At 52.9% G+C, this 10,531-nt stretch overlaps 1 protein-coding gene across 5 annotated transcripts; it reads left to right on the plus strand.

Annotated features, from left to right (window-relative positions):
* Window positions 1-310: 310 nt before the first annotated feature.
* Window positions 311-9,882, plus strand: DNPEP (aspartyl aminopeptidase). Of its 5 annotated transcripts, none has more exons than XM_084778513.1 (15): window positions 311-474; window positions 1,197-1,290; window positions 1,378-1,466; window positions 1,566-1,679; window positions 1,924-2,049; window positions 2,245-2,375; window positions 2,580-2,655; window positions 2,764-2,871; window positions 4,065-4,142; window positions 5,341-5,424; window positions 6,245-6,405; window positions 6,745-6,784; window positions 6,885-6,986; window positions 9,056-9,223; window positions 9,734-9,882. In XM_084778513.1, the coding sequence occupies exons 2-15, from the start codon at window positions 1,203-1,205 to the stop codon at window positions 9,782-9,784; spliced, it is 1,416 nt and encodes a 471-aa protein (XP_084634639.1). In that variant the 5' UTR covers window positions 311-474; window positions 1,197-1,202; the 3' UTR covers window positions 9,785-9,882. The 5 variants fall into 5 exon arrangements, with proteins under 5 accessions (XP_084634639.1, XP_084634636.1, XP_084634638.1 ...); XM_084778510.1 differs by lacking the exon at window positions 311-474 and adding an exon at window positions 483-610; XM_084778512.1 differs by lacking the exon at window positions 311-474 and adding an exon at window positions 563-707.
* The last annotated feature ends 649 nt before the right edge of the window (window positions 9,883-10,531 follow it).

Consider the following 10,531-nt stretch of genomic DNA (forward strand, 5'->3'; position numbering starts at 1 on the left):
CGGGGCGCTAGAGGATGCTCCAGGAGCTGACCGCTTCAAGGCTGCTGACAAAGGAAAGGGTGGAGCGGTCAGCGCCATTAGGGCTCCGCCTGAAGGAGGTGGGGCGGAAGATGATGCAGGGGCGGGGCCTGTCAAAGAAGGCCTGATGGGGCGGAGCTAGTGGCTCAGTGAGGGCGGGGCCTGGGACAAAGCTCCTACCGGGGCGGGACACGGTATGATTGGAAGCTGTGTAGTCCACGTGGTTAAACTGCATCCTGATTGGGGGGAGGAGAAGGTGCGAGAGGCGGGAGCGGAACCGGAACCTGTCCTGACAGGGGCGGGCCGCGGCCTGACTGGAAAGGAGCTTTCCAAATGCTTTAGAACGCAGCCTGACCGGAACTGAGCGAGAAGCAGCGGGAGCGGACAAGGCCTGACAAGGGGCGGAGCTCGTGGAGCAGCGGGGGCGGGGCGAGGCCTTGTAGAGGCGGAGACCCGGTGCGGCCTGGAGAGAGGAGGCGGAGCACACAGCTCGGGGGAGGGCGAGGCCTAATCGGGGAGGGAGGAGCGGAGAGGAAGGGGCGGGCCGAAGTCCAACCGCTTGAGAAAAAGAGCTGTAGGGCTGGCTATGCAGGTGGGTGACGATCCCGCCTGAACCTCGAAAAAAGCCGTGCGCCCTTTTCGGAGCTAAGCTTAACCCGGGGCCGGGACAAGCGTACTCTAGTTTCAAAGTAAAACTGACACCCTCTGCGGTGACCTGACCTTCCTTGGGCTGTCCAATGGCTGACTGGGTGGGAGGACGGGTGAACTAGTGCTTTGATTCCCGCTACGGTGTGGCGCGCCAGCTATATAGTGGCTTTTCTGATTTGAGGGCCGCTGGGGAGCTGGCGTTTCAGTTCGAATCAGGATTTCCTGGCTGTGAGGGGCGGGGCATGGGGGGGTGGGTGGGATTTAGGGGGCGGACCCTTCAGATCCTGCAGCTTCAGGGGAAGGAACTGGGTGGAGGTCCTCTTGCCCTGGGACTGAACCTTTGAGCCGACAGCGGTCGAGCTGGGAGTCCTGGATCTGTTGCTATCGAAGCGGGCGGAAACAGAGGTCTGAGCCTTGGAGCTCTTATTTCTAGGATCCAAGGTCATTTTCTTGGGTCCTCGGAGTGAAAAGAGTGGTCCTAGACCTGGTAGCAGCTTCAACAACCCCCCACCCCCACCCCCTTCCCGTAGGTGGCCATGAACGGCAGGGCCCGGAAAGAGGCAATCCAGGCTACAGCCAGGGAGCTCCTCAAGTTTGTGAACCGCAGCCCCTCTCCTTTCCACGGTAGGTGACCAAGGTTAGGGGAGGCTAGGAGTGGGGAGGGGGGACCTGGCTAATTTCCATTGCTATGAGAGAGCTCTTTTTCTCCAGTCGTGGCCGAGTGCCGCAGCCGCCTCCTCCAGGCTGGCTTCCGTGAACTCAAGGAAACTGAGGGCTGGGATATCGTACCAGAAAACAAGGTACCAAGGCGGGTAGTTGGGAGGGCAGAGCCTGTTTCAAAGGCCTGTGTTCCAGGTGCTTAAGCAACTCGCACCCCTGTCTTTCAACTCTCTCCCCAGTACTTCCTAACCAGAAACTCCTCCTCCATCATTGCCTTTGCTGTGGGGGGCCAGTATGTTCCTGGCAATGGCTTCAGCCTCATTGGGGCCCACACTGACAGTCCCTGCCTCCGGGTAAGGAGTTAGGGCTCTGCGGGACTGAAGGGGGGCGCGGGGGCAGTGTGGGAGGAAGAGATCTCTGAGGTATAGTTTGGGAAGGCTCTATCCCTGGGCCGAGAGAAGGAGGTAGACCCGCCCCATGTCTCCCCGCTTTCAGCAGTCAACTGATGTGATAATTGCTCTGTATAACTTGGCAGTGGCATGAGCCTCACCTCCAGATGTTGTGATACAGGCCATCTCTTCTCATCTTTACACACAGGTGAAACGCAGATCTCGCAGAAGCCAGGTGGGCTTCCACCAGGTCGGTGTTGAGACCTATGGTGGCGGCATCTGGAGCACATGGTTTGACCGGGACCTGACTTTGGCTGGACGAGTCATTATCAAGGTGGTATAGAGCAGCTAGGAACAGGAGAGGGTCTCACTTCCGGCAACCTGAAGATTTAATGTCACATTCTTTTCAGTGTGCCAGCGAAGAGCCCCCGTGGGGGAGAGGGGGACACGGTTATTCTGGGTTTGGTGAGGGGTTTAATCAGTTGGACTTGGGAGGGGCCCAGGTCTGACCTGGGTCAGTTGGCCACAGTGCCCTACCTCAGGTCGGCTGGAGCAGAGGCTTGTGCATGTGGAGAAGCCCATCCTGCGCATCCCACATCTGGCCATCCACCTGCAGCGAAATATCAACGAGAACTTTGGGCCTAACACCGAGATGCACCTGTGAGTCTACACCAAGGGGTGGGATATGGCACCGGGTGACTGGTGGCTCCATTGGGACCCAGGGGACTACCTCTTAGTGGCCACAATCGAGTTCCATTCTTGGGATCCAGTTCTCATCCATTTGGGGAGTGGGAATTGGAGGACAAGGTGAGGCCTAAGTTCACGGCTTTCCCCCTCCCTTCTCTCAACCTGTTTCCCCCACAGAGTCCCTATTCTTGCCACAGCTGTTCAGGAAGAGCTGGAGAAAGGGACTCCTGAACCAGGGCCTCTCAGCGCTGCTGTAAGGGGCTCCCCGCTCCCAGGAGGGTGGGCAGAGTGCAGACAGACTAGTGCCCTAGGAAGGGGCAGAGACAAGCAGGCCCTCCTCTCAACATCTCCTGCCTCATAGGATGAGCGGCACCACTCCGTCCTCATGTCCCTGCTCTGCACCCATCTGGGGCTGAGTCCCGAGAACATCATAGAGATGGAGCTCTGCCTGGCAGACACCCAGCCTGCAGTAAGGAGTGGCTGTAGGATGCTGTGGGTGGGGTCCTCCAGGGTCCTGGCAATCCCAGCACATCCCCTGAAGCTCCTTAGTCAGTCTCACCCTTGTTCTTCCCAGTAGATTCTACTCCCTCTGCTTTCAGTAGTTCTCCGATAAACAGAGCATCTCCCCCAAGAGCCTACCAAGACTGTGAGGTGGTCTCTGTCTGCTTTGACCTGCCCAGGCTCTGAACCTCTGAGGGCAGGAGGCCTGGTGCCTTCCAGTTGCTAATGTAGAGAGCTGCTAAATCTTTGGAGCCTCCATCCTAAGTTTCTGTTACTTGGTTTGTTCCTTTTACTTGGCGCTTTGTTTTGTTTTGCTTTGTTTTGTTCTAGAAAGGGTTTCTATGTTTAGTCCTGACTGTCCTAGAACTCATTCTGTAAACCAGGCTGGCCTTGAACTCAGAGATCCACCTGCCTCTGCCTCCTGAGTGCTAAGATTAAAGGCTTGTGCCACCACCGCTGGCTTTTTTTTCTCTCTGTGCAGCCTTGGCTGTCCTGGACTTGATTTGTAGACCAGGCTGGCTTTGAACTCACAGCAATCTGTCCTCCTCTGCCTCCCAAATGCTGGGATTACAGATGTGTGCCACTGAGCCTAGCCTGGCTTGTGTGTGTGTGTGTGTGTGTGTATGTGTGTGTGTGTGTATGTGTGTGTATGTGTGTGTGTGTATGTATGTATGTATGTGTGTGTGTGTGTATGTGTGTGTGTGTATGTGTGTGTGTGTGTGTGTGTGTGTGTATGTGTGTGTGTGTGTGTGTGTGTGTATGTGTGTGTGTGTGTGTGTATGTGTGTGTGTGTGTGTATGTGTGTGTGTGTATGTGTGTGTGTGTATGTGTGTGTGTGTATGTGTGTGTGTGTGTGTGTGTGTGTGTGTATGTGTGTGTGTGTATGTGTGTGTGTGTATGTGTGTGTGTGTATGTGTGTGTGTGTGTGTGTGTGTGTGTGTGTGTGTGTGTGTGTGTGTGAGACCACTTGGCCCTCCTGAGGCCTGCCCCTCAGGTGGTGGTGAGATGATATAGGCTGCTCTTTCCTGTCCTTTCTCAGCTGAACAGTAAGAATAATTTCCTGAGCCAACAGTCAGGAGGAGTTGTCTGGCCCTTGGGAACAGGAAGGAGACGGGGAGGGGCCTGGGCACTTAGGTCAGAGTGTTCGTTCTGTCTTTCTAGGTCCTGGGTGGAGCCTATGAAGAGTTCATCTTTGCTCCTCGGCTAGACAATCTGCACAGCTGCTTCTGTGCCCTGCAGGTGAGGAGCCAGAGCACCCTAGGCAGCAGGAGAGGTGGGGAGTTAAGCATTGAGGTAAGACGCTTACCTCCAGCCCCAGAAATGGTTAGAGATGGCTACTTAGCCACACCTTCCCCTGTCCAGCGCTGGCAATGGCCCATATGCAGCAACCTTGGCACCACTGTTTCTGTGCTGGTCTGTGCCCAGGAGCTGAGGTATGGGAAAGCTGACAGGTATTGAGGGTACCATGGTATCTTCTACCTGTCTACTACTTCCCCTTAGGTTAACAACCTCTACCTGAAAACAAAGGCCTTGGCAGCAAGAAAAATGGCCTCTCTCACTTCCTTCTGCTTCCCTCTGACTTGCCTCCTCTCTGCACGCTACTAGCCTTCCTTGTGTTCCTTTATGCCTCAGTAGGGCTGTCTCTACCCACCTGGTCACCTCATGTTCTCCACCTTCTGTCTCCCCTAGTTAGGCCGTTTCTCAGCCTTCCACCCTTTACCCTTCCTCTGCCTTTTAACTTCCCTTCCCCTACCTGTCTTGTGATTGGAGATAGGTTTTGGGTACTATCTGCAGCCCTGGGGCCTGTGTTGCTTCTGAGCCAACCAGCTGGGCTCACGGCCATCTCTAGAGCTGTTGTTAATGGAAGCCCATCAATTTGCCCCATCTTCCTAATCATTGTCCTCCCAGGATTTACATTTTCTGTCTTTCTTCAGCATTAACCTCCTGCCTTCGGCATGGGAAAGTATGAGAGACAGGTCCCCAGGGAATAGATTCATTTATCCCATTAGAAGGTCATCCTCAAGGGCTGGAGAGATGGCTCAGAGGTTAAGAGCACTGGCTGCTTTTTCAAAGGTCCTGAGTTCAATTCCCAGCAACCACTTGGTGGCTCACAACCATCTATAATGAGATCTGGTGTCTTCTTCTGGCCTGCAGGCACACATGCAGGCAGAACATTGTATACATAATAAATAAATAAATCTTTAAAAAAAAGAAGGTCCTCCTCAAGTTTGAGGCCAGCCTTGGCTACAAAGGAAAGTCCAGGATAGCCAAGGCTACACAGAGAAACCCTGTCTAAAAGAAAAAAAAATAAATAAAAGAAAAGGAAAGGTCCTTCTCCACCCTCTGCCAGGCAGTGCCCTAAGAGAAAGGTTGCTGAATGCCCCACCCACTTCATTGGCAGGGCAGCATTGATGAACCTGTCTCCTTCCCCATCTAGGCTTTGATCGACTCCTGTGCATCTCCTACCTCCCTGGCCAGGGAGCCGCATGTGCGCATGGTCACACTCTATGACAATGAAGAGGTATGTGGAGTTTTCAGTGACTAGCTGTTAGCAGACACTCAGAATGAGCCAGGGCACTCTAGAGGCCCCAGAGAGGGGCAAGGTGAGCTGCCAGGGCTTCCATAGCACATGTGCTCTACCTGGATTCCAGACTGCATGTTGTCTTGTGCCCCAGGACAAGGGCACTGCACAGGTCATCCTTTCAGCTCTGTGCTTGGCACGTCGTGGGTCCTCAGCTGCAATCTGGGATGCTGTAGTAGAGCTTGGCAGGTGGAAAGTCAGTCAGTTAGGCTAGGTCTCTGGTCCGTTATGCTAGGGGTTTAGCTGTCCCATCTCTGGCCATCTTGTCTACCCCCAGTCAGCAATAAAGGAGAGGACATAGAGAGTAGCTGCCTATGTCTTCAATAGCGTGTCAGAAGTGGAGCTCATTACAGTCAGAACTTACGTGACCACATTTAGCTACAAAGAAGACTGGGGATGCTGGCTCTGGCTGGGTGGTTATGTAGCTATAGCTTGAGTCTTCTGTTATGAAAGATATGGGCATGGAGGGAAGTTTTCCAGGGTACTGTGACACTTGCTGAGCCCTAGATGTAAGTGTTGGGGCCAGTGTGGAAACCCATCAGTAAGTGCTGTTTCTAGCCATAAATGACTTGGAGTTAGTCGGCCCGAGGCCATGTCGGATGTTCAGTAGTCACCAGGCCTCGGGGAAGTCTCCACGGATACCTGTCCCTACCAGGTGACTCGGGACGGTCCTGGGCCATTCTGGACACTGGGCTCCTCTTACTGACCTCACAGTCCAGGCCTATCTCCTGATTCCCAGAGTCAAATCTGCCATCCACAGGTGGGGTCCGAAAGTGCCCAAGGAGCACAGTCTCTGCTGACGGAGCTGGTACTGCGGCGCATCTCAGCCACACCTCAGCGACTGACCGCCTTCGAGGAGGCCATACCTAAGTCCTTCATGATCAGTGCAGATATGGCCCACGCTGTGCACCCCAACTACTCGTGAGTCTTCACACCAGTCAGTACTCATGCTAGAGACCCAAGCATAGCCCACTTGCAGCCTAATTCCTGGTCCTGCCTCTTTCTCCATCAGCTGGGAGGTTCAAGGGATTCTAAGACCAGCCTTAGTCATGTGTTGCCTAAGCCAGGCATGTATAAGCTGTGGCCCTGCTTCCTTTCATGGCTATAATCTGCCTGAAACATTTGTTTTGAATGCCCTTGAGGACCTGAGGGCTGGGTGGGAAAGAGTGCCATGACCCGTTAGTGCCATCTGCCTTGGAAGGGTGGATGTTGACAGGCCCCACCACAGTGTGCCATCCTGACCGTTCTCACCGCTCACAGGGACAAGCATGAAGACAACCATCGGCCCTTGTTCCATAAGGTAAGATACTTAAACATGTAGTGGCCTGGCTGACTCTGACCTGTGCGGTTCATACAGGCCTAGAATCATGTCTGTTCTGTTCCTCCTGGACTTTTCCCAGGGTCCTGTGATCAAGGTGAACAGCAAGCAACGCTATGCCTCTAATGCAGTGTCAGAGGCCCTGGTTCGAGAGGTGGCCAGCCAGGTCGGGGTGCCCCTGCAGGTGAATGTGTATCTTTTCTGGCAAGGCTTGGTAGAGGGAACAGGATGCGCCCCAGTGAGTGGGGAGCACAGCAGGTGGACTGTAGTGGAGGGAGGCCCGTTAAGTGAGAAGATCGGGATTTGGGTGCAGAGCTAGGGTCGCTGGGTTTGTTGTGCTGACTTTAGCTTAGTTTGCTAAGTGTCTGGGTTTTAGTGTCCTTATCTGCAGATTCCTGGGAGTAAGCATTACTCCTGCACCTGGTAGGTTAGTCCTGCCTTTTCCCCTTCTAATACCCTACCTCCCTGTGTCTTTACTTGCACCCCAACCCAGAAGGAATATTCAGGACTGGAGAGCCTAGAACCCCAACTACTCATTTTCCCTCTGGCCTTGAAATCACCCCCTCACTGTCCTCAGTCACACTGTGTGAGTGTGTGTGTGTGTTTTCTACATCAGGAATTGATCCAGGGTGGGCCAGTCATGGACATCACACAGGTTATGGTAGAGGTAGGGCTAGCTAGGGCTGTTTCTGCTTCAGTGTCTCTACCTTGTCCCGCTAACGCCTGATCATTCCACTCACAGAGAGGTCTCTGGAAGAAAGTGGGAGCCAGCCACTGAGAAAGATGTATTGTGGGAAAGTCTAAAAGAAGAACATCTCAGCCAGAGGGAGGAAGTAGAAAGATCCCGAGGGGGAATATGTTAGTCCAGTAGCAGAAGAGAAGACTAGGGTAGAGAGCAGGAGGGATGAGAGAGAGAGAAAGCTCACCTACTCCAATTTGCTTCGGAGGTTCTCTTCCTGGTGCCAAGCCTCAACTTTGCATGACCTCCCCCGTCCTGGGCCTTTAACTGCCACTGAGGTTACACCTTCACCAGTGCCAGGCCTCTCACAGTGCCAGGCTTCAGCTGCTCCGTGATCCCTTCATGCCTGCAAAACCTGCACCACCTGGGTGACTCTTACACATGACCAAGTCCGGCTGCCAGTACAAGATATCACCTTAGCTGCCCCTGAACACAGCTTCTCTGTGCTCTAGGAAAAACCTTCCGAGATTTCACCTCAGTGATGCTGGTCTCTTTTGGTTTTTCAAGACAGGGGTTCTCTGTGCAGCCTTGGCTGTACTGGACTCATTTTTGTAGACCAGGCTGGCCTCGAATTCACAGAGATCTGCCTGCCTCTGCCTCCTGAGTGCTGGGATTAAAGGCGTGCGCCACCACGCCCGGCTTAATCACAGCTGATTTCTTAGCTGCAGCTGACCAGCAGCAATTGCCCCAGTAACACAAAGGTTTCCATTTAGTAGTTCTGGTATCTTGTTAGTCACAGCTGATTCTTCAACCTCAACTAACCAGAACCACAAAATATTAAATCCAAATGCCAAACGGCCCTGATAGTCTTTAAACTTCCCTCTGAAGTGTCGCAAGCCAGGCCTCCATCTTCTGCACTGCTCTCAACATTATTATCTTCTTAGCTCCTAAAGAGCGTCCCTCTGAGGTCTCAACACTCAATGGCTCTTCTAGCCCAAGGTTCCAGAGTCCTTCCACAACATGGCCAGCGCCGTCACAGCCATACCTCACTATACTGGTACCAGTGTGTCTTAGGGGTTCTACTGCTGTGACAAAACACCATGGCCAAAAAGCAAGTTGGGGAGGAAAGTATTTATTCACCTTATACTTCGAGATCATAGTTCATCATCAGAGGAAGTCAGGACAGGAACTCAAGCAGGGCTGGAACCTGAGGCAGGAGCTGATGCAGACGCCATGGATGGGTGCTGCTTACTGCCTTGCTCAGCCTGCTTTCTTATAGAAGCCAGGTGTCTAGGGATGGCACCACCCACAGTGGTCTGGGCCCTCCCCTGCTGATCGCTAATTGAGAAAATGGCTTACAGCTGGATCTCATGGAGGCATTTCCTCAGCTAAAGCTCCTTTTTCTCTGACAACTCTAGCTTGTGTCAAGTTGATACACAAAACCTACTAGTACAGTGACTAATACTGTAATTCATCATTTAACAAAAATTGGCTTTTATTTTATTTTTTCCAAGGCAGGGTTTCTCTGTTTAGCATGCCTGGTGTTTAGCTTATGACTCTGCTCTTCTCTCCAGGACCTCATGGTCCGCAATGACTCCCCCTGTGGTACCACCATTGGGCCTATCTTGGCTTCTCGACTGGGGCTTCGGGTGCTGGACTTAGGCAGCCCCCAACTGGCCATGCACTCTATCCGGGAGACAGCCTGTACCACTGGAGTTCTCCAGACCCTCACGCTCTTCAAGGTAACTCCCAGCTAGCCTCCTCTCTAGCACCTCAGTGCTGATTGCCAGGTGCAAGTGTAGAAAGGCAAGGGTCCTTGTATCGCTTCCCATCGCTCTTCACAAAATCAGTGAGATAAACAGTTCATAAGAAGTCAGTGTGTGTTCTGCCTCACAGTTTTAGAGGCTTTATTCCATGGCCAGTTGGCTGTTAATTTGAGGCCTGTGATAAAGCAAAAGATCATGGTGAGAGCTTGTGGTAGTGGAATCTGCTGCTTTGAGAGTTGTCAGAGAAGAGGGGGAGCAGGAGTGGGGCAGGGAGGCAGAAAGAGAACGGTCCCAGTGTCTCCTCAAGGGTATGTTTCATCTCGAGTGACCTAACTTCTCTTCAGGCCCCACCTCTCAACGGTTGCACTATCTCCCAGTAATGCCACAGGCTGCTGACCAAGCCTTTAACATGTGGGCCTTTAAGGTGATGGGACACTGACCTCCGCTCACTCACTAACTCCCCGTTCCATTTGCCTCTTGTTTTAGGGCTTCTTTGAGCTGTTCCCCTCGGTCAGCCGTAACCTCTTAGTGGACTGAAGCCTCTTGGAGAGACTGGTCTTCTACCCCTTCGATGGAGAGGGGAGGAGCATCTCCGCTTAGCTGGAGGTGGATTATTAAAGTGGATTTTCACTCCAGCTCCAGTGTGCTTTTTCAGAAGTTGCAGGGTGGGGATTGAGCCTGGCCTGAACCTCTGGAAGCAGAGCAGAGGTGAAGGTTGGGTGAGGTAAAGGGCAGATTTCTAGAAATAATCGATTAAGGGTTGGGATGGATGTGTACTTAGAATGCAGGTAAGTACTGTTGGGTTGTCCTCCTTGCGTCTCACCTGAGCCGGAGGCTCCGGTTTATAAGGAACTTCACACTACAAGTGTTTTGTCATCTTGTGTGTATATGTGTGCACCACGTTTGTGCCTGGGGCCCATAGAGATCAGAAGGCATTGGTCCTTCTGGAACTGCAGTTATGAGCCACCACGTGGATGCTGGGAAATGAAACTCAGGTCCTCTGCAAGATAACAAGTGAATAAATGCAGCCAGCCCCAGCCTCACACTCCTCAGAGAACTGCCATCCATTGTGATTTTGATCTCCCAGACTTTACAGAGGTTAGGATATTGGCCTGGAGAGATGGCTCAGTGGCTAAGAAAACTGGCTGCTCTTGCAGAAGACCCAAGTTCGGTTCCCAGCACCCACATAGTGGCTCCAGTTCTAGGGGATCCAGTACCCTTTTCTGACCTCCATGGACACTGACACTGGATGGACATCTGTGTCATGCACAGACATACATTCAG

Source organism: Acomys minous (assembly GCF_964271855.1).
Source record: "Acomys minous genome assembly, chromosome: 4".
Taxonomy (NCBI): Eukaryota; Metazoa; Chordata; class Mammalia; order Rodentia; family Muridae; genus Acomys; species Acomys minous.

Coding starts and splice junctions, on each gene's coding strand:
- DNPEP (XM_084778510.1), top strand. Junction 2,376..2,579: donor CCTAACACCGAGATGCACCT/GTGAGTCTACAC, acceptor TTTCCCCCACAG/AGTCCCTATTCTTGCCACAG. Junction 2,872..4,064: donor TGGCAGACACCCAGCCTGCA/GTAAGGAGTGGC, acceptor CTGTCTTTCTAG/GTCCTGGGTGGAGCCTATGA.